This window comes from Carettochelys insculpta, chromosome 5 (genome assembly GCF_033958435.1).
Source record: "Carettochelys insculpta isolate YL-2023 chromosome 5, ASM3395843v1, whole genome shotgun sequence".
In the NCBI taxonomy this organism is placed as follows: Eukaryota; Metazoa; Chordata; order Testudines; family Carettochelyidae; genus Carettochelys; species Carettochelys insculpta.
In genome coordinates this window covers 60,183,821-60,207,667 of record NC_134141.1, presented here as the reverse complement: position 1 = coordinate 60,207,667, position 23,847 = coordinate 60,183,821, and the positions used below count along the sequence as shown (strand labels likewise).

General features: G+C 42.9%; 1 protein-coding gene across 6 annotated transcripts in view; it reads right to left on the bottom strand.

Annotated features, from left to right (window-relative positions):
- The window catches only part of GKAP1 (G kinase anchoring protein 1), an 82,221-nt gene that overhangs the window by 56,675 nt on the left and 1,699 nt on the right, over positions 1-23,847 (bottom strand). For 2 of the 6 annotated variants that reach the window (XM_074995181.1, XM_074995182.1), the window contains exons 2-3: positions 12,914-13,185; positions 8,156-8,299 (exon numbers count right to left, since the gene is read on the bottom strand). In XM_074995181.1, the coding sequence (XP_074851282.1) occupies positions 8,156-8,299; positions 12,914-13,132 (363 nt within the window). In that variant the 5' untranslated portion in view covers positions 13,133-13,185. Of the gene's footprint in view, positions 1-8,155; positions 8,300-12,913; positions 13,186-14,754; positions 16,358-23,847 lie in introns of those variants that run through there. The other 4 variants (XM_074995179.1, XM_074995178.1, XM_074995183.1 and 1 more) reach the window with 4 other exon arrangements.

Below are 23,847 nucleotides of genomic sequence, written 5' to 3'. Positions count from 1 at the left end.
AAAGCTGCCAATGCCCACGCACCTGGACAGTAATGAGGGCCAAGCCTGAATTGCGTAGGTGCAACAGGTAGTCAAGAAGATCAGGGAGAGGCGTGGCATGAGGCAGCATAGGATGGTTGGCACCTAGCCAGCGAGAGAAATCGCTTCCACTTGTAAAGATAGGACTTACACACTGACTGTCTCTTTTCGGGAACCCTTTTTACCCTTCAGAGCATGCAATTTCTGCATTCTGGAACCACGAAGGAGCCACATGTGGAGTCACAGTTTGATGAGACGGGGACGAAGAGGATGGCCAAAGTCCTGAGACAGAAGGTCATGGTGAGGAAGAAAGGGATAAGGACCTGCTAATGACATCCAATACAGGTAAGGATACCACTTTTGTCTCGGCCATGCCAGGGCTATCAAGCCAAAGTGGGCCTGCTCCAGTCTGACTCTGCCCAGAAGCTTGTGAATCAGAGGAAAGGGAGGAAACACAAAGAAGGTGCACATCCCATTTGATGGAGAAGGCATCTCTGAGGGAGTATCTCTGCAGACCCCGCTCTCTGGAGCACTAGTGGTGACATTTCCTGTTGACTTCGGCTCGCCCCAAAGTCAAAACACATGATTGAAAGCTACCATGTTGAATGAACAGCTGAGAGCATCCACCATGACATTTAGCACCCAAGGGAGGTATGTGGCAGTAGGGGTGGTGTGATGCCAGAGGCATCAGGTCTACAGTTTTATGGCTTCTGTGCCCAATGACGGAGACCAAACCCTGCCCTGATGGTTGATATAGTATATGCAGGTAGTGTTGTCTGTGAGGATGTTGACCCATCTGTTCAGCTGGTGTCTTGGGAAGCACTTGCAAGTGTAATGGACCACCTGAAGCTCCATGAGATTGATGTGGTGTGCCTGTCTGGTGATGGAACATTTGCCCTGAAATGGTGCAAAAGCCCAGATGGGCCCCCGAGCCCTTAAGGAGACCTCTGTAGTAAGGCTGACCGATAGGGGCAGCTGGCGGAATGGCACTTCAGAAAGAATGTTGCCTGGACACGTCCACCAGTGAAGACAGGCCAGAATGAGTGGCGGGACAGCCATGGTTTTGGATAGCAGGTCTCTGGTTGGAGTATAGCACATATCCAGCAATGACTGAAGACAGCGCATGCGAAGTCTGACCAGTTTGACTATGTATATTGTAGTGGTCCTGTGCCCCAGTAGTTTGAGGCAGACATGCACTGTAATGGTAGGTGACAGACGTACCACCAGGATGAGATTGTGCAGGGCCTGAAAACTTTGCAGGGGGAGTGTGGACCTGGCTGTGGTGTTTATATGGGCTCTGATGAACTGTAGGGATTGAGTGGGCTGACGTGTGGATATCTCATAGTTTATATGAAAGCAGAGACCTTGTCAAGAGGTCAGTGATGACTCACACCATAGAACGGGGCTCCGTGAACAATGGTCCCTTCAGAAGACAATTGTCCAGATAGGGGAAGATGACAAAACTGTCTTGGTGCAGGTGGGCAGCTATAACTGCCAGAGCCTTGGAAAAATACCCTGGGTGTGGTGGAGAGCCTGAATGGGAAAACCCGGTACTGATAATGGTAGGGCCTCACCGGGAGTCAAAGGAAGGGCCTGTGCACTGGGTGGATGGTGGTGTCAAAAGTAGAAATCTTGTAGGTCAAGAGACAATAGTTTCTGTACAACGCCAGGTGCTGAACCTCTTGCTTGAGAAAATGACTGTGAGAAGGCTCCCTGAAGAGGGACAAGGTAGGCGGGGCGGGTAGGCAGGGTAGAGGTGAACTGGATAGAGTACCACTGGGCCACTAGCTCCAGGACCCACTTGTCTGAGGTAATAGAAGCGCAGTGGTGGAAAAAGGGGTGAAGATGGCGATGAAATGGGTGATTGGTAGATTGTGTGTTGGTTGGACCAAAATGACCTCTCACATTCTTGGCCACACTCTCAAAATTGATGTCCAGGTGGTTGAGCGTGAGACACTGAGAACTGCTGCTGGTGTTGGTATGCTGGTGATGACCATTGGGGCATCTCTGTGCTCTCTATAGCTGGTAAGATCCAAGCCTGCATCCTTTACAACCAGCTTTCACTACAGGTGTTCAAAAATGGCATCATTCCTGAAAGCCAGAGTGGATTCTGTGTTGATCAAGGCACTGCCGATACGATATTTGCAGCCTCACAGATACAAGAGAAATGTAGAGAACATCATCAGGTCCTCCATGTGATCTTCATCGACTTGACCAAGGCATTCGACATGATCAACAGAAATGGGCTATGGAAAATACTTGGACAAATTGGCTGTCCTGCAAAAATTTACCATCATTGTTCAGTTTTTTCATGATGGCATGCTTGGTCGTGTCCTAAACAATGGAGAGACACTAGCACCTTTTGAAATATTAAACAGTACAAAGCAAGCATGTGTCCTTGCTCCTCTCCTGTTAACATATACTTTTCACTTATGCTGTTAGTGCCAAACAGATGGCAGTATTTTCAATTTCCGAAGACTTTAGGCTCACAGTAAAGTGGTTACTACAACGATCCATAACCTTCTGTTTGCCGATGACTGTGCATTGCTGGTTCATTCTATGAAGGATGCACAGAAGCTTTTCTATCACTTTATTACTTCTGCTCACCACTGGACTCGCAGTGAGCCTCAAAAAAAAGTTACATCTCAGCCTGCTTGGAAACAGACCAGCATCCCAGTGATCACTGCTGCTGGAAACAGTGCTTAAGGCTGTTGACAAGTTCTGTTACCTTGGAAGTGTACTACCTTCTAATATAAATGTGGATCATGACGTATCTGCTTGACTAGCCAAAGCCAGTGCTGCCTTTTGAAAACTGACCAAACACTTATGGAATGACCATGGTATTAAACTGCTACCATGGCACAGAGTTTATCAGGCAGTTTTCCTGAACATCCTGCTGTATGGCTCAGAGTCATGGACAATATATCACTTCCATATTTTGAAACTCAGTCAGCTCCATATGCACTGAGGAAGATCGCCCATGTGAATTGGCAAGACAAAACTCCTAACACAGAGGTTCTTAAGCTGGGTGGTGTCATGGGCATGGAAGCAATACTTAGGAGCGGTTTCGTTAGACTGGTCACATTATGAGGATGGCTGGTACATGGATACCAGAGATAGTCTTCTAGGGCCAGCTTACTCATGGAAAGCGCCCTATCAGTGGTCAGTATAAGCCCTGTAAAGACACCTTAAAGGCCAACGTGAAGTCATGCAGCTTATCTCCCAATGATCAGAGAACTCCAGTTCAGGACAGACTGCCCCGGCAGCAAACCACTGCACAGGCTCTTAATTGCTTTGAGACTGAGCGTATCCAGGCAGTACAGGAAAAAGCACAGAATCCAAAAAGAACATATGCTTGCAGTTGGTGGTTTTTTGTGTGACATCTGCTAGCGGCTCTGCTGAACAAGTACTGGTTTAGTCGCTCACCAATGGCATTATAGATAAGATCCATCGATTGACGGCTCAGTCCAAGAAGAACTATCTAACTTAGTTGTTTTCCAGAGAGGACTAAGGTCTGTCTCCAGCATGAAGATGGTAGAGAAGGAACTGAGAGGTCCCACAGTGCACATGCACCAGAAGCACAGGAAACGCTGCTATGCATGTGCGGTGCAGAAAACCACGGCTGCATAAGAATCTCTGGAGTGCTGGCACAAGGACACACCAACACCCAGAGCTGAGCACCCACAGGGACACTACCTGAAGAAGAAACAGCTGTCAATTGCATACTTTTACAACTTAATTTTAGTGTACAGGTTTCAGCTGTTGTCAATATGCTCGTTAACATGAAGAAATGCGTAAGAATGACTAAATAGATTTGTACAACAGTTAGTAGAATGCCTTATTGGCAGAAACTTATGCACTACTTAAAAACAAAGAAAGCAGTCATGCAGCACCTTAAAGGTTAACATTTATTAGGTGATAAGGTTACATGGGAAAGACCCATGTCTTCAAACCTGGAGAACTTCCGTATAAGTGTAATTTGCCAGGATCTGAAGGAGTGGGTCTTTCCCATGGAAGATCATCACCTAATAAATAATACTGTTAGCCTTTAAAGTGCCACAGGACTGCTTTTGTGTTTTGTGAAGATGCAAACTAACACTGCTACCTTTGAGGCTATGCACTATTTAGTTACTACAGTGAAAGGTAAGGCTTTTTCCTTTTTTGGGCACAAAATTCTTGCTTGTCAGATTGGAATCTTAAAAGTTCTGCATGCAGAAGCTTGCTTATTTTTAAGTCTAAAGTATCAACAAGTAGGACCAGGGAAAATAGCCTCTCAAAAGCAGACAGAAGAACAGGCCAGTTCTGCTCCCCTTAATACAGAATTAACTTCTGCTCAATGGCAGGGATGAAAAGAAACTCCAGGACATCATCTGAGAGAGGGAATAAAGGTTTGGGATGCCACATGAGAAGCATATAGAGTAGGGTCTCAACATTTGTGAGGGTTCCGTGTTCAAAACCCTCACGAATGTTGATTTGCACAAACACGGTGGGGGGCTCAGAGCCCTGGGAAAGCAGCGGCCGCTGGCGCTCCCCGCCCATGGAAGTGACGGCTGCTGGTGCTCCCCACCCTGGGGCAGTGGCTGCCTCAAGCAGCCACTCATGAATAACTGACTTCATGAACAATAAGTTTGCAAATGTGGGGACCTTACTGCATAGTGCAAGAGCTGTTTCAGAGAAGTCTAAGGGAATTAAGAGATTAGGGAGAGATGAAGTGGAGGTTTAGTTTGGATGGAGTTTTTTGGGACACGATAGGGGCAGGTTCAGTAAAAGGAGAATTGGAATTTTATATGCGAAGATTAAAAAGAGTAATATCTGATTTTGTATCCCAAGTGTGATGAACTAGCAATCATCATACATCTTTGTCCATGCAATTTACTACTCTTTTTTCATGTCATTTGTTTGTTCTTTGAGCTGACATTAAGATGTTTTCAGTCATTCAGTCTGTACTTCGTTATCTGAGGACCTAAGAAATTCAACCAGAGATTATAGGTCTATTACAGGAATGGGCAGATGAGATTCAGTGGCCTGTAATATACAGGCGATCAGAACAAATCATCATTATAGTCCTTTCCTTTCCAGCCTAGAGTCTGAGTGTTTGCATATTCTGAGCTCAATCTGATCAAATTAAAATTGGCTCAGTTAGTTTTTATAAAATTTTAGTGATACCATATGACTTTTCCGCCTATACCATCTGCACTCTTGAAGAAAGAAGTTACTCACTTCATGCAGTAACAATGATTCTTCAAGATTCCCCCCTCCCCAATAACTAACTATAGCCTATTTCCTATCTATTGGTCTGAGATGAGAGGAGAGAGCCATGTTCCCTCTGCAGCTGAGGGCAGCAATGAAGGAACTATGGAGAGAGAGTGCAGCTGTGTGTGTTATCTCTAGTGGCATGAATGGCATTTGCTGGGTTAGTGCATGCACAGCCCCACTCAATACTGCTCAGGAAAAATTTCCATGCTGCGCTGCTGGGTAAGCACAACACCTACCATGGAACACCCAAAGGAACAACACTCCAAGCACTAGTTTTGTAAGACCACATTGCCTAAAATACGTGGTTTCTGAAATGCTCCAAAGATCCAGACCAGTGGTTCTCATCCTATTTAGCACTGTGGGCCAAACAGCTCACAGCTCTGAGTTATGTGAGCTCCATCCATACAGGATCAGACCAAAGGTCAACTAACCCAGTATTCTGTCTTCTGAAAATGGATAATGCCAGGTGCCTCAGAGGTAATGAAAAGGTAATCATCAATGCTCTACCCCCGCACTCCCCATTGCCCATTCCCAGCTTCTGACAAACAAAGGCTAGGAACACTGTCCATACCCATCCTGGCTAATAGCCATCGATGGACCCATGTTCCATTAATTTATCTAGCTCTTTTTTGAACCCAGTTATAATCTTGGCCTTTGCAACATCCTCTGGAAAGGCATTCCACAGGTTGACTATATGTTGCAATAAGAAGTACTTCCTTTTTGTTTGTTTTAAATCTGCTGCCTATTAATTTCATTTGGTGACTCCTAATTCTTGTATTATGGGAAGGATTAAATAACACTTTGTTTGCTTTCTCCAAACCAGTCCTGATTTTATAGTCTGCTATCATATCCCCCTTTAGTCGTCTCTTTTCCAAGCTGAAAAGTCTCAGACTTAGTCATCTCTCCTCATATGATAACCATTACCATTAACCATTTTTGTTGCTCTTTTCTGAACTTTTTCCAATGCCAATATATCTTTAGTGAGAGAAGATCAGCACATCTGCATGCGCTATTCAAGATGTGTGCGTACCATGGATATATATATATAGCAGCAGTAAGAGCTCTTCTGTCCTTTTCTTAATGATTTCCAACACTCTACTTGCTTTTTGACTCCCACTGCCATTGATTGGATGTTTTCAGAGAACTAGAGCTAGTGACTGTAAGATCTCTCTCCTGAATGTTAACAGCTAATTTTGTACCCATCATATTACATGTATAGTTGGGATTATGTTCCCAACACGCATTACTTTGCATTTATCAACACTGAATTTCATCTGCCATTTCATTGCTCGGTCACCTACTTTTGTGAGAGCCTTTTCAAGCTCTTCACATGCAGCTTTGGACTTAATTATTCTGAGCCATTTGATAGCATCTGCAAATTTAGCCACCTCACTATTTACCTCTTTCTCTGGATTTTTTATGAATACATTGAATAGAATTGGTCTTGGTACAGACCCATGGGGGACACAACCTCTCTATTTTGAAAAATGACCATTTTTCCCTACCTTTTGTTTTCCATCTTTTAACCAGTTATAAAATCCTTGAGAGGACCTTCCCTCTTATACTTGCTTAAGAGCTTCTGGTGAGGGACCTTGTCAAAAGTTTTCCAGAAATCTAAGTACACTCTGTCTACTGGAATCCCCACATGCACATGCTTGTTGACTCTCTCAAAGAAGTGCAGTAGATTCATCAGACATAATTTTCCTTTATCAAAGCCATTTTGACTCTTCCCAAACAAATTATGTGAAGCAAGAGCCTCTCCTTTTCATGTAGGTCCATAAACAATACCCTCTCACCAGGAGGCAAGGACATGGGTGAAACTGCCAATATGATGGTATCTGTGTGCTATTATCCCCAAACAATTAATTTCTTCTACGGATGCAATTTAGTATCAATTGCACAACAGAATCTGAACTCCGAAACAGAGTATCTACCAATAAAAAAGAGCGAGGCACCATGACTGCCCTGAAAAATTAATTTTTGAAAAAAGAAGAAAGGTATGGGGAAAACAAGTTATAAAAAAGCCATTTAACATGTATGTGGAAGTTAATGCTGAACATAAGTCAGGACATAGACTCTCTCTTTAAAATGTTTGTATGGTGTCAAGCACAAAAGAGCCTAAAGAGTTACTGGAGGTAAATGCTACTGCAAAGAAACAACAGTATTATGTTTCTTTCACTAAACTATTGAAAGAACTATTACATCAGTTAAAGAAATGTTCTGTTTGTTCAATGGCCTTACCTCCAGGTTAAAACGCCTTAGTGTTTAAGACTTCAGTAGCACTCACCAAACGGAGCTTTTGCTTTACTACATTTTAAATGTTGGAGACCTCTAGCTCTAGAAAGAATACTCATGTTTGGGTAAATATATCAACCAAGAAAAATTAGGGTTATTTATTGCAATTAATAGGCAGCTTATATTGACAGATGTGATTGCCCTCAAAGCTTGTTAGGTGTGCTACCCTGACAGATATGGAAATGAGAGTGAGCTTAACACAGAGGACAAAGAAGAATAATCCAAGTGAAATGCTCTATTGATAAAGGTGAAGCCAACAGACTTTTATAGCAGATTTCAATGTTAAGGATGAGCAGAACAAGGTCTTCAGTATCAGGTCTTCAGTATCATAATTTTTTGTTTGCACTGCTGTAGCCATGTTGACCCAGGATATTGAAGAGACAAGGTGGGCGAGCTGTTCCTATAAAAGATATTATCTTACCCACCTTCTTTCATTAGCATTTGTGGAAGACGAATGACAATCCCCCATCTACGTTACTTTGAAAAAAAATCTCACCCACAGCTATTTCCCTCTCACATTCAGCTCTGAAGTTCGTATTACTTTGCAAGACAAACAGGTAAAATAATTTGATATGGCAGACTGTACCTGTTCATCTCTTTGTCTCCACTCTTGCCAATTTTCTTCCTGACAGTCCTTCTGCACTGGGCTGTGCAAAGTTTGTTCATGTTGAGACAGACAGCCTCCATGGGAGGATTTCTGTGGAATCTTTTTAAAAGCAAGATTTCGGAGCTGCAAAGCAAGAGCCAGGAATATAAATCAATCTTGTTGCTAATATCAGTGATTATACAGAAACAATATGCCGGCTGGGCAATCTTAGACATTTAAGCCACAACTACACGACCATTTATGTTGACAAAAACTTATGTCACTAAGGAATGTGGAAAAAATACACACCCTGAGCAATGTATGTTTCACCAGCATAAGTGTTAGCATACCAGTGCTTGTAACTGGAGAGCTTCTCATGCTGATGTAGCTACTGAAGTTTGTATGGGGAGGTTATGTTGATGGGAAAGCTCTCTCCCTTCAGTACAGAGCAGCTGAACAAGAAACCTTATAACAGCACAGGTGCATTGGTACAGCTATGTTGCTGTAAGGTCTCTAATATAGACACATTAGGATCTGTCGCTTCATCCTCAGCCTTCAGTCCACTTTTCATTTCACCAGTTACTTAAACCAATACAGTCAAAATAGTTTTAATGCCTGATGACAATGACAATATTTACAGTTTATTTTTTGCATTGTCACACTCAGGATATTTGAAAAACAAGGTGGATGAGGTAATAAAATTACCTATTATGAAAAAAGACAAGCTTTCAAATGGCAAAGCTCATCTTAAATCAAAACGTGCTAAACATCTGTGAGCATGTATGTTTATAATTGTTTTTGGCATATGAATACCACAGTGACAGATACCTTATATACCCTTTAGGTAACTACAAAACAATATGTTGAAAAGTAACATTAAAGCCTCCCCAACTAAAAAAGGAAGGAATTTCACAGTTCACCTTTAACATGGCTGTCTTCCCAGCCCTACTTTTATAAAATAAAAACAGAAGAGTAATAAAAAAAAGTCTTGATGCTTGAAATTCTATTAAAAAATGACTACCCATCCACTCAGTTATGTATTTTCAGAAACAGAAGTAAATCCCAGATGTTCAAAGACAGACTTAAGACTCCCACAATGCAACTAATTTTGAATAACTTTCACTGGGAGATGGAAAAATATGATTTTCTGGACCCCAGATGACATGCTTAAGAGTCTGATGTATAGATGAGTCCTTACAATTTTATCTTAGATGGTGTAACAGAAGATGATATTTTTCACTCAAATTAATAAAGTATACATATGTATATGTAAACTATTACACAAGACAGTATTGATAATGTTATGGCAGCAAGGCTAGACACTTACCGAAATAATTATATAAATAAATAAATCGGAAAATCGTCACGTTAAAATTGCATGTGAAACACTGAAAACCACTGTTTAGAAACACATTTGTCCAAAACTGTTTTTCCTTTTATTCTTAGGAGATATTCAAACAGCAATAATGGTGCCAAGCACCGCACACAAACACCATTCCCTCCCTCTGCTCTCCCCCCCACCAAAAAAAACACAAAAAAAAAACCACCACACAATATGGAGATACATATCTCAGAACTGGAAGGGAACTTGGGAGATCATTTAGTCCAGTCACCTGCCCTCTTGGCAGGGCAAAGCACCATTCTCCCACCCCTTATAAAAAAAACACTACACAAAACTACTTACCCCAGATCCCTAAATGGCCCCCTCAAGGACTGAGCTCACAACCCGGCGTTTAGCAAGCCAATGCTAAACCACTGAGTTACCCCCACCCTAGATGTTTGGTTCTGTTTAAACTTAGGCTCACAGAAGCCCCCTGATTTTGAAAGCCCCTTTTTCCCATTTGGTTGTGGAAAGAAGGGGCTTTCAAAATCAGGAGGGTTGTTGCAAAAGACTCCTGGCTACACGGGCGGCATGCATTTCGAGACCAGTGGTTTCAAAGTGCATGCGGCCACTATTATGCTAATAAGGCACTGCGTATTCATGGCAGTGCCTCATTACCACAGCCCCTCCAAAAGATCTCCTTCAATCATAGGATGCTACCAGGGGACAGCATCAGGGATGAGGAGAAGAATTCAGTCCCTGAACAAAGTTGCTGACACAAATGAAAGATTGTTGTTTTCCTGGTAGATGGAGGAGGTGAGGAGACCTCAAATCCATTGGGGAACTCTTCTGCTGTACTTGGGGAAAAAAGCACTCTAATAGCTAGGGCTGAAAAATGTAAAGCTCATGAATCTAAACAAGCCAGAATCTTCTCTATCAAAAGGACTTCTGTTTGGGAAAAGATAGGGAATATAATTCAGAGATTCAAACAACCAGGAACTACAACACCTATCATGGGATATACTCTGAAAAGCGAAGGTTCTGTAAATCCTACAACATTTCTGTCTACATGCTGGTGTGGAGCCAAGAGAACAAATTGGACATCTCGTCATCAAGTGACTTTTCTGGGGTATGTTAGACGCTGACAGCTTTGGCTCATGCCTTCTATTACATCTGCACAAGAGTGTACCATTAACATTAGCTTCTTTCTCTCCTCACAGATTTGCCTTAGCAGAATGGGACAGGAGAGGAAACTATTTTCATTTATTAGATTTTTTTTCTACCCAAGTTACTATTTTCAACAACTTAACCACCAAAAAGTTTAATTAAGAAAACTGTCACAATGCTGGGAAAGGGATGGGTTCCAAGTTCACTGAAGATAGTGGAGAGAAAAATTAAGGGATGGTCAGGATGTAGGAGGTTTTATTCTGCCAAGTCTAGAACTTAAGATCCTAAATATTCTTAAGGTGTTTCGTTTCTCATTTGGGTTGCAACTCTAACAATCTGGATTTGCAGTGGCAACGTAGAGATTTGGAGAACCATTAATATCAAGTATACTTTTCACTTTTTACAAGAACGGACACTGTTATACTAACTACTTTAAAGGACATTTAAAAATATACTATAGGTTGAACCTCCCTAATCTGGCACTCTCACAACCTGATTTGTGGTGGACAAGAGAATTTGATGGACCATGGGAGGTCAATATTGTCTAGCGGCATTACCAACATATCCCACTGCTTACTGAGCTCTTAGAAGATGTTCAGTGGCAAATTAGAGCTAAGTAACAACATTGCACACAGAGCCAGGACTGGTGGCTGTAAACAAACTTTATGGGACCCTGGAAAACTTGGCCACACCTATGATAGGTGGTCATCCAGCTAACTAAAATCATGATAGATTATGGAGGTTTCCAGACACGAGAGTTCCGGATTAGAGAGGTTCAATCTGTATCAGCATTCATTCCCTGTGATAGATCAGGAAATACATGAATATTATGAATGGACCATGCCTTATTTCACAATTTAGATGCCAAGATACTTCTAGGTTCTTGTTTCTTACCTTTAAAAAAATGTATATATGTCCCTAATTTCATCTTTAAAATATGGGAGGGTCCTGCTAAATAATTTGTGACTTTGTATGAAAAACGTGTTCACTTAGGTGTCTTTCTCCAATAAGCACTCACCACAGCCTTTTTGCAGCTAATTTATCTCACGAGGCAGAAACTTTACTGAGTCTCCTGTATAGTCTGCATTTCCTTCCACATGTGGCAAACACCACAGAAGACTAATGGAAACAGGAGGTCCACTTTTGAGGGCAACTATTCGAATGACCAGTGAAAGTAGGCTTACTTTGTAATGAACGAGGTGCCAGAGCTCAAGCAATTAAGTGCCGACGCCCCAGCAAAATTTTAAACTTTCATACCTAAGACAGCAAGTCCAGAGGCGCTGGAGCCATGAACGGACAAGCCTAGAGGTGCCAGGGATAAGATGTGGCAAGTCCTGACTACCAGCCACGTTTTGGAGAATGGGAAATACACACCAAATAAGAACTTGAAGTGGATGGAAGTGCCAAGAGGAATGAAGCACAGGCCTCTTATCATAATGCCTGTGCAATCAATGTTTTTAGCATGAAAATACTAATAAGAAAGGAAGAGCACAATAATACCTACTCCTTCTATACTGTCAGAGGACTGACTACCCCCTGTTCTGCTGATCTTCAGCATTTAAAATAAGATGACTCCAGTCCCTCTTCCAGTTCCTTCCTGCTTAGAACTACATCCTACATAGCCTCTGACCCACCATAGTCAGCCTTAAAAACAACTATTCAAGCTCAAAGCAAATCTTTCACATAATATATGATTCTGCCAACTTATTCTGGGATCTCCATCTCTTTCTGGGCATAAAGCAAAATCCTCCTGGAATACAAAGATGACATCACCTATTTACTAAAGTGAAGGTTTCTCTGTCTGTCCTGTAACTCCAGCAGAGTAGTGTCTGCGATCAAGAAATGGGGAAACATAATAAAACTAGCAAAACAAAACAGCAGAAATGATCATTTTGTTAAAGTGCTACATTTCTGCTGTTTTGTTTTGTTGGAGGACAGACTAACACGGCTGCCCCTCTGTTGTTAATAAAATTAAGTTATTTTCATTTAAATATATAAGCATAGTTCTTTGATTAGTCAAGAGCCTCCCACATTTAAAGAAGTGTAGTTGTGACTAAAAGGTTAACAAAGTTTTACAGACAATTTTAATGTTTAAATACTTTTTAATTACTATAAACTTAAATTCTTTTGTTTTTACAAAAGTAACAGATAGAAAGTAACAAAAACAGTCACATCAATCAGCTAACAGATGAACAATTGACCCATGGTGTATGGGTATCTGGCATAACTGCACACCTTGCATGTTACTGAAAATATAACAGCCTCTCTACCTCATTAGCCTCGCTCTGCTGCTGTTCCTTCTTTTTTCTCCTCTTTTCTCTCTTCTTCTCATTTGTAGTTGATTTTCCCCCTGAAGCTTGAGACTTCCCAGCACCTTGACCACTTCTTCCCTTTCCAGTCTCTGAATCAGAACCACTACCACTATCCACTTGTAACAGAGCAAAGCGAGATGCAGTGGTGGGAACTGAACTGATTACAGCTGAGGCCATTGTATGGCTTGAGATTATTTTGAAGATGCCTTCTTATTCAAAGATAATGCTTCCTGGGAATGTAGCGGAAAAAAAAAAAAAAGGATAAAGGAATCACACTATTCTGCTGCACAAAATCTTTTTGTAATAAAACATGCTTTTGTATCAACAATTCAGACCTGCCAATTATAAAACTTTATGTAATTTTGGGGCAAAAAGTATCAAGATAAGATACTGACTCATTTTACTTTTGACTTAACTATTTTGATAGCTTAATAATTATAATGTAATGTTTTAGTATTAACACGTGAATAGAAACAGGGAAGGTTGCTTACCAGTAACTGGATTTCTTTGAGATGAGCCACTGTGCACATTTATGCTTTTAGGAGACATAGCACTGATGAAGAAAACAATCTCTACAAGCAGTGCCCATTGTGATATATGACTGCCTCTCACGGATACTAATGTTTTAGGAGCCAGAGTATAAGAGCCACTGTGGTGCCCTTACAGCCTCAACTTTTTTGATCTGGACAAGAGCCCATCAGAGACATGATTCCAGGGAAGGACTGGGGGTGGGGGGGTGCAAATAGTATCAATCTGTAGAGGTAAGCACATTTCAAAGAATTCCAGTTTTTGATAAACTATTTCTTCTTCAAGGAGCTGGTACACTCTTACTACTTAGAAATTTAGCAAGCAGTATTCTCCCTGCCACACAGCTGAGTTTAGACTTCTAGCTAAAGAAAGATTGTAATACTGTTCCAAATTTTGCACCAGATCTTGGACCAAAAGGTAGGAAGTAAAGTTTTAATGGTGCATAATGAGTATTTAGTTGCAGTTCTACAGATTTCAGCTACATAAATGCATCTAAGTCACGTCATCAGAGTCATATTTATATTAGTGCATAGGCTCCTTGAAACAGAAATAGAGGTTATTTGCCAATAACTAGGCGGGGAGGAAGGGCAAAAGGTAATCAGGTGGGGAATGCCCCAGGTCAGAGGGGGCTCTGTGAGACAAATGAAGGAAATAAGCTCTGTGAGGGAGGTTTCAGTCAGTGAGAACCAGACTCCTCAACTGGTTGCACCCTTTCTGCAGGACAGGGCCCAATCTTAACCCCAACCCTTAGCACTGTGTAATGCTTCCTAGGGATACACAGGCTTGTGAGGCCCTTTGCTACACCATCTGCACTTCGCAATGAGGGAGTTTTGTCTACTTCTGCTGTGGATCAGCTCCCTGACTCCACCAACTTTTGGCACATACAAGTAACTGCATTCCAGATCTCTGCAGGTCTCACTGTCTGTCTAGGTTAGCGATAGGCACATTCCACTTCACAGTCCTCCACGTGGAGCCTGCAAGAGTGCTCAATCCCTGTTCTACTGAACACTCACACTACCCTCAGATCCTTTGCTCCCAAAGAAACTAGCTTACAAGAGTCAAGACAGGCTCAGTTTTCTGCTTAATGAACAGCCCACAGACACATTTATCATGAGAAAAAAGAATAAGTTTGAATCTCTGGATTTTGACAATAAATGCTTACTAGTAAGATTATTGAAAACAGATTGTTAGATGTAAGAGACATAAACACGCTTTCTAGAGCATGAAATTAATGCAGAGGATATTCCTGTACCTGCTACAGAATAGCTTACCCAATGTTTTTTCCTGCAGTGTTTTTGACCAGGATGGCTGAGATTCCCCCTTTCACAAGATCAAGTCTGCAGGTAGCTTGCCTTCACGGTGCTTTGTCACTGTCCAGCGCTGGAGAAAACCTCTTCATCCTGGCAGGAAGGAAAAGGGCCGGTTGCTCTGCAGAGATAGGTCGGGTCATAATGGCCTCAAAACCTCCCTTGACAGACTGGGAATAGAGAAGGGAAAAGATATTGGGACAGAGTGGAGCTGGTTTAGGACCAGGAAAGTTGGGGGCTGAGGAAGTTTGGGAATTGGGCGAGGATGCCAGTCTCTCTCTCTGCACCTCAGGATATAAAGCGGACCAGATATCCCCCACCCCCAATCCACAGCACTGGACACACACTTTCTCTCTTCCAATTAACTGCCCTTCTGAAATCTCCACAAATTCCCTGTTGTCTCATTATGCTAGCACACCTCTGATGTAAGACACTCAATATACAATGGTCAATCAGAAAAACAAGAGTCCCCCACTGATTATAACCAGTGACATACATGCTTTTGGTGAAGACCGGACACAAATCCTTTTTAATGTACCCATTTGTATCTCCCACAAGGTGGCAACAAGAAGTCCTTCGGTAGTACAGAGCCCCCCTACATCCCCTCAAAGCTGGGGTTAGCAGGAGACTGCACCCAGCAGAGGCGCAAGTCTCTTCCCCCCCACTGCAGTCGTCTTCTATCCTCTTGACCTCACCTTTTCAGCACAGCCCCAATTACCTTCTCCTTGTAAGAGGGGAACTGGGATGAGAAGAGAGCTGCATCCCAGTCAAAACTGACTAATGCAGGGAGCAGGCTTGCTTCCTCAGCTGTCCCATAGGGATCACCTTCCCCCTATTCATAATGCACACTCCAATCCTTCATCAGTTCTTGAGTTATGGGAGGGAAAAAAAAGAAATGGGTCCCTAAGAATGCACAGTCCTGAAGACAGGATGGAGTGAAGTGCCATGGCTCCTGAGCTGATATAGTTTGCACTGCCAAGCCCAGCTGCAGCAGGACTGTCTTCTCCTTTCTGCTCTGACACCTCCTCCCTTAAGCGCCCCCTCCTTCCTTACCTGTTAACCTACACTTTCTGACTCATCTACTCACCCATCCTCTCATTTCCTGCCCCTACTGCTTAACTCCCCTGCCTCCCCTATTGTTTCTCCTATCCTACCCCAACACCTTCTCTCATTCAATAACTCTCCTTTTGCCCCACTCACTGCCTCTGCCTTTAATCTGCTTTTTCCAGATTTCTATACCCTACCAACATTCCCTAACTTCCCTGCACCAAACCATACCTTCTCCATCTCCTTTGTCCCCCTACCTTCCACTCACTAACCCACACACCACAGATCCCAGCTCATTAACCTACAAGGGGCAGGACTAGGCTTTTACTCCATAATTCTCTAGATTCCACCTGATGACTGAACCTATTGTATCGGAGGGGTAGCCGTGTTAGTCTGGATCTGTAACAGCAACGAAGGGTCCTGTGGCACCTTACAGACTAACAGAAAAGTTTTGAGCATGAGCTTTCGTGAGCACAGACTCACTTCATCAGATGCTGGTCTTGGAAATCTTTCCCCCTTGTAGGTGCCCTAGACCTTGACCCCAATCCCCACCTTCCAACTCAATCTTCAACCTTCCCTCAGCCTCCAACTCACCTGGTCCCCAGCCAGCTCCACTCTGCCCCGATATCTTTTTGCTTCTCTATTCCTAGACTGTCAGTGGAGGTTTTGTGGCTGTTATGGCCTGAGCTCTCTCTCCAGAGCAACTGGCCAGGGCACTAAGCAGTGCTTTTTCCTTCTTGCCAGGATGAAGAGGCTTCTCCAGCACCGGACAGTGACGAAGCACGGAATGTGCCAACAAAGCTCCAAGTCCAGGCAGCAAGATCTGCCATAGTCAGGCGAACCCTCCCCTGCCACATGGAAAGCCAGTGGTGGGACCTTTGATCACTCCAGCAGACTTCTGTTCTCTCCACAGACCACTCCCAAAAACATTCTAGGCACCTACTGCTGCTGTTCTCCTTGCAGCTCTTAGCCATATTGCTGGCCAAGATGGAAATAGTGAGGCCAAATCATCCCCTACCCCTACACGCCTTCGAGCAAGTCAGAACTGGAGCAGCTGCAAGGGAGTTCCCCAAATTCCTTTTCATTTGAGCAACGCCACCTATCTGTAAACAAATGAAACATGACAATCTCCTGTTTTTATATGTTTGAATAAAACCCAGTATATTCTGCGAAATGAAACAAAATTAAAAAAAAATTTTTTTTTAAAAGTTAAGGGCCTCACTGGCCAGGAGGTTAATGTGTTTGTTTTGTTGCAGTTTCTTCAAAATATTGTTGACGAAATAAGAACTCCCCTGCAGAAAAATTATATTGCTGCCATCACCCATGGGTTTTATCCCACAGATCTCAAGATTATCTGTGCATAATACCAACTATGCACATCAGCACTTGCTAGCTCCACTGCTACATAACCAATGTTCATGTGACATTGAGTCAAATGGTCTTTCAGCGTGGTAGAAATCAGTTGCTTTCATGTTTGATAAGTGTGAATGAATGAAGCATTTCTGAAGTGTGAAGTGGATTAGGGACGCAATACAGGTGTTCTTACTTGAACCCGGGACTCACATTTACTCAGTCTGATAAAAGTCCTAAACCACAGTGTGTTGGTTTGACTCAAGTTTTTGCTTGGGACATGAACTCCCACAAACCGAAACAGCACTTCACATATGCCTTCACAGGAAAGAAAAAAGGGGGGGGGGGCAGGAGGGGGGGCTCTTCTTTAATGAAGGCGCTTTCACCTGAAGTGACAAATTAAGATAACCGAAGACTACCATGCTGCCTGCCCAAAACACTTAAGCATCCAGTGCTGTCTCACATAAAATAGCAAAAAGTGGAAAACCGCGTACAAAAGGCCTCTGCTGTCAGCAGCAATTGAAAGGGCATCAATAGCACGTGGAAGTAAAACTGCTGACCAGCTTGGTCTCACCCCACTACGTGACAACACTGATAGCCATGTAACTGTGGATATGGCAGGTGACATTGAAGACCAACCAGTTGAAGCAGTGAGGCAAAATCCTTTATTCACACTACAAATTGATGAGTACAGACTGTGCCAGTGCAGTCTAAATGAGTGCTTCTGTCCATATACAGGCTCATGGGAGATCAAAGGGAATATTTACTTTGCTGTTCTTTTGACTCAAGAACTACTGCTGAGAAACTTCTTGAGACTGCTACATGACAGATTAAAAAATACCACCACCACAAGATCAAATGCAATTGTAACATTCAGATGTTTACAGATGGGGCAAAAACAATAGCGGATGTAATAATGGATTTACTGCTCAGGGGAATGCTCTTGCACCACGATTGTGTGGGTCTAGTGATTAGTGCCTCCCTGTGTATACGCCACAAAAGTGAAATCAAAGGAACCTGGCAGCTCTTGCAGGGCTACTGTTATAATTTTGGTTAACTTCCTAAAGCAACACTTCCAGTTTTTACTGGATTATTTGGCCAAAGTAAGATTGATAACAGACCAAAAAAATAAGTATGTAGTGCAAGACAATGTAGCTGTATCTCCCACACTGTCTTCTCCCTCAGATGCCTGTTCCACTGCTTCTGTACCCTCATAATCAGAAGGTTTTCCCTAATATTTAACCAAAATCTTCCTTGCTGCAAATTAAGCCCATTAATTCTTGTTCTACTTATCTTCAGTGAACTTAGTCCACTGATCATAGTCCTCAATATATTTTAAAACTTAGTGTCCCTCAAATCCTCCCTTCCCTGCTCTCCAAGGCTTCTTTTCTCAGTACTTAACATAACCTTTTTTAAAACCTTTCCTCAATCAATCAGATTTTCTAAAAAATTGTTGGTTGCCCTCCCTCTGGACTCTCTCCAATTTGTCCATATCTTTCGTAAAATGTAGCACCCAGAATTGGACACAGTATTCCAGCTGAGGCCACACCATTGCTGAGCAGAGAACAATAATTTCTTTGTGTTACATATGACACTCCCATTAATGTATTCCTACGATATTAGCTTTTTGCAACCACATCACATGGTCAACTCAGTGTGGGAGAACCTCCATATACAAACCTATAACTCCCATTTTAACCCACTAGATCCTTTCAATCAGTATTACCACCTAACCAGTTATTCCTCATTTTGTAGTTGATCACTTGATCTTTTTTCCTCCCTAAACACGTGGTACCTACCTTTATTAAAATGTATCTTATTGATTTCAGATCAGTTCTTTAAGTAGTGAGGGTTATACTGAAGTCTAACCCTGGTTCAAAGTCTGCTTCAATCACTTACAGAACACTTAATAGTAAAGGCCAAGATTGCCATGAGTAAAGAGAAGACGTAAGAATATGCTGTTAATTCTGTTTTGAGGGATGATTTTGAAGTCACAATTCTTTATCACTTATGGTTCTTATTTTAAAAACAACTCCATGAATTATCCCAAACAGCCATCAACATACTTGTTCACTTTGCATATGAATCCCAGGAGAATTAAATGGAAAGTATGTTTTTTAAAAAAAAAATCAATGAAAAGATGTTCTGGTCTTTCTTAAAACCTCTGCCTAAAGTATGACTAAAAAGACACACTAGTTAACTTTCTAGAAAGTTAAGAGGAAGGGACTTACAATATACTATTACAGAAAATTGAATTATATCAATTGCTTTTTGACTGAAGATACTGGAAGTACAACTCAAGAGTTTGTGGTTGATTGTTTTTGTTTTTTTCTCCATAACTGAAATATCTTCATTAATCCAAGAATAGGTGATTTCTTAGATTGTCACAGGTCATGACAGAATTCCAGAAACACAGGATAGGACAAGTGCTCTCTAAGGGCAGTGGTTTTTTGGAACAGAATGCACTGGTACAGTGTACTGGCACCTTTGTTCAGAGCAGGGCTAGAGCCCCCACCAGCCCTGCAGCAGCACAGGGGGTCGGAAGGCTGCCGTGGGGCTTGGACGCAGAGCAGGTTTGGGAGCTGAAGCCACCACAGAGCTGCAACAAAGTGGGGCCAGAGCAGGAGCCCCTGCTTGCCCTGCAGCAGCAGGGGCCAGGAGCTGGAGCTCCCACTGCCCCTCCAGCAGCCCCAGCCAAGGCCACCGGAGGGGGAGGCAAAAAGCAGTATTGGTTTTTAAACTAAAAAAGCACTGTTAACAGAAAACATATGGTCTCCAATCCAAAAGAACACCTGCTTGTCACTGATAACCCATTCCTTCTCTGAAGAGCTTTTTGCATCTGTCAGAAGAGAAATTTCTCTGAATGTTCCAATTTTTGAAAAATCAAGCCTGCCACTGTCATTTTAGAAATTATTTCACTTGGATGTCCAGCTGTCTTCACTATTTTACCAGGTCAGTTGTCCCTAAATTATTTCCTCGCTCCCTACTGTTAGTCCATACATTCTTCATCTGACGTCCCTCCACATAACTTGGGAGTGGACTTTTGTCCAGGGGCCGAACTTGGCTGTGGGACCGATAGCCAGGAATGGGGTTAGTAACAGAGCTAGAAAGTGCTCCCTCCCCATCCTCTGTGGTGGGGGCAGGTTCACACACAGCTATGCCCCCTTGGGGGGGGCCAAAAACCTCATGGAGGGGCACCTCTCCTGGCTGCCAATCCCATTGCCAGCCCTGGCCACTGGGCTCCACTATCATTCATGCCACTCTTCTGGCCTTTAAGCTGCTGGCCAGCTCTGTTCTCAGCTAGGCTCTGGCTGCCTGACACCTAACCTACCCCTGCGCCTACCCACTGGCCCTCTGGAAGTCCAGGCTAGGCTGCTGGCCCCTGAACCGGCTCTGCTTTGGCAGCCCATCCTGGCCTGTCCCCCACTGCCACTTGACTTCCAGTCAGTCAGCCCCTGATCTCAGCCGTCAGGGCTCTCTTGTCCCCGGGAATTCTGCTCCAGCAGAACTCCATCCCCCATATTATTCTTCATTGTTCCTGCCTCCAGAAGGCAATGCATTTTTTTTCCTTAACGCTGTTGCATTAGAAAGGTTCCTGAATAGGGATTATGACATAGCACAACACAAAAAAGGACTATGCACCTATGTTAGATCCTTCAAGTTATCATGGATATGATGTAATACTGAAGTATTTTTATATTGTTTAATATCACCACCGTAGCCAAAAGGAAGGCACCACATTTATAATCAGTTTAAGAACGACAATATTAAACAGATCCAACATACAGCCTGGGGTTGGCAACAATCTGGCATGAGTGCCACTCTTGGCATATGTCAGGGGACTGACCCACCCCCTTCTCCCCCCATGCAACATAATAGCAGGTGGCAGCATGGAACTGGGGCCGGAGCCTGGCTGTGGAGGCATGGGGCTGGGACTGAAGCCCCTGCCACAGAGTGAGGCCAGAGCCATTGCCCCCCCCAACACAGCACAGAAGTGGGGTTACAACCCACAGCACAGGGCAGGAGCCAGGACCACCGCCAAAGCACAAGGGGTGGCCAGAGCCCTGCCACAAGGCCCTGTCTGAGCCCTAGATTGGGGTGAGGGGGTGCCCACTGTGGTACAGGCATGGGAGCAGCAGGTTGTCCTGCCCCATGCACAGGCATGAGGACCTGGGGCACCCTAGCCTCTCTCTCTTCAGCTCAGCGCACTGAACAGTAAAGCTCTGAATCGTCATTTATTAATGAAGTTGTTCTAAGTAGGACTATCAGTGACTTTTGGAAGCATCACCAGCACTCAGACTGTATACAGGGGTCAAAACTTCAAATTTTGGCACTCTGGCTCTGAAAGTTGCTGACCCTTGATATAGCCCAATTCCCTTCTTATTCATTTGCCAAGTCAATCAATTTCTTTTTTTCCATGAACACACTTTCCATTAAAAGTAGCAGAATCTAAAAACTCCTGAACTGGCAGAAATTTTAAGGCAACAGATGTAAGTTTCAACCATCCACGGAGCTACAAACAGAAAGCATTTTAAAAAATTATGAAAAGTAACAGAGGGCTAGCCATGTTAATCTGTATCCACAAAGACAATGAGAAGTCCTGTGGCACCTTAAAGACGAACAGAATTTTTTTGGAGCATAACCTTTAGTGGGCAAAGACCCACTTCATCATCTAGATGCACGTAGTGGAGATTCCAGAGGCAGCTCTTAAATATACAGGCTCATGAAAAGAAGGGAGTACCATCCAAGAAGAAGGCGTGAGCTGACGAGGTCAATTCGGTCAGGGTGGACGTGGCTCACTTCCAGCAGCATTCGCAAATTTTATATCATCAACAGCAGTTTGAACAAGAACTGGGAGTGGCTGGCCAACTACAAAAACAGTTTCTCTTCTCGTGGTGTTCATACCTTCACATCAGCTACTGGAAGAGGGCCACATCCTCCCTGACCGAACTGATCTTGTCAGCTCTGGCCTTCCTCTTGGTTGGTACTTCCTTCGTTTCATGAGCCTGTATATTTAAGAGCTGTCTCTGAAATCTCCACTACATTGCATTTGACAAAGCGGGTCTTTGCCTATGGTAGCTTATGCTCCAAAAAATCTGTTAGTCTACGGTACCAGAGAATTTCGGCCATGGCCACACTAGCCCCTCCTTTCGGAAGGGATAGGGTAATGTGGCACTTTGGAATATGCTAATGAGGCACTATCATGAATACTGTTAGCATAACAGCAGCTGCGCATGCTTCGAAACTGGCAATTTCGAAATGTGCACCGCCCGTGTAGCCAGAGGCCTTTTGAAATGACCCCCCAATTTCAAATGCCCCTTCTCATCTGGTTTTGGGAAGGGGCTTTTGAAATCGGGGTGCTTCAAAAGGTCCCTGGCTACATAGGCAGTGTGCGTTTCGAAATCGACAGTTTTGAAGCATGTGTGGCTGTCATTATGTTGATAAGGCACTGCCATGAATATGCATATTCATGGCAGCACCTCATTTGCATATGCCAAAGCGCCACATTACCATAGCCCTTCCGAAAGGAGGGGCTAGTATGGCCCTGGCCTTCAAGCTGCTTTTGAAAATTACCATGGCAGTCACCTTTTAAATTGTTGTACAATATATATTAAGCAGGCTGATAGCAAGCTTGAAACCATTAATATTAAAATTGCTTAATTTACTAATGTACATTATAAAATTAAGGCACTTGACCTTGGTGGTTAGTCTCACTTATTTCTTCCTAAAACATTTTGAAGTTTTATTGCCTTTTGATGTAAAAATAAAAACTTATGACTGCTAGAAACTGCTATTTAAAAACTGCTTATTTTTGAGCCAACCAAACTGAAGCTATCAATTTCGGTCAAGATTTTCTAAAAGTAATAGTGATTTTTGGATGCTTTACTTAAGACACCTTGAAAAAGCCTCATTCTCATATAGCACACAGCAACTTCTGACCAACAAGTTCCTTTAAGGTGTCACATCCGGACAGCCAAAAATTAAGACACTCAATAATACTGTCACTTGTGAAAAATAGATTTGTTTATTTTAAAGGGTGCAGGGCAAAATAATCCAAACTCATTTCCTAACTGTCAAAATATTCTTTACCATTCGACATATTTCTGACATATAGTGTAGCCGTTTTTACTACTGGAAGTACACATGAGCAGCTACAATTGTGTGACAGGCACAAATGCATATGTGCAAAATGGTGGTTACAACCCTAACTTTCACATCTCCTGTCTGAGATACTTTGAAAACTAAATGTAAACAAACTGTATTAATATACTGTTATGGTTGCACAATGTGTGTATGTTGAGGTGTTTTTGTTTTGTTTCCAAAGAAAAGTCCTCAGTTCCTTAACATATACCAGTCAAAGATTAACAGGTATTGATCACATCCTCATGAGTAAACTCTGCACTAAGAAGCACCAAACAGTCAAAGTGTAGTGCATCTTGTCACTGCAGGTCAACTATGCTTTCCCTTACCTGTGCAGTCATATAACTATGTATGCAGCAAAAGAAAAGCAGCACCTGCCACCTGACCAGTGTTGATCTCCCTTTAAATTCACTCCCTTTTTTTATCTGCAGTTTTATCAGAGTTCTCAAAGCTGCACTAAGTAGTTTACACCACTCAATCTTTAGAGCTGCTTAAACAGATTAAACCTAGGCCTCAAGG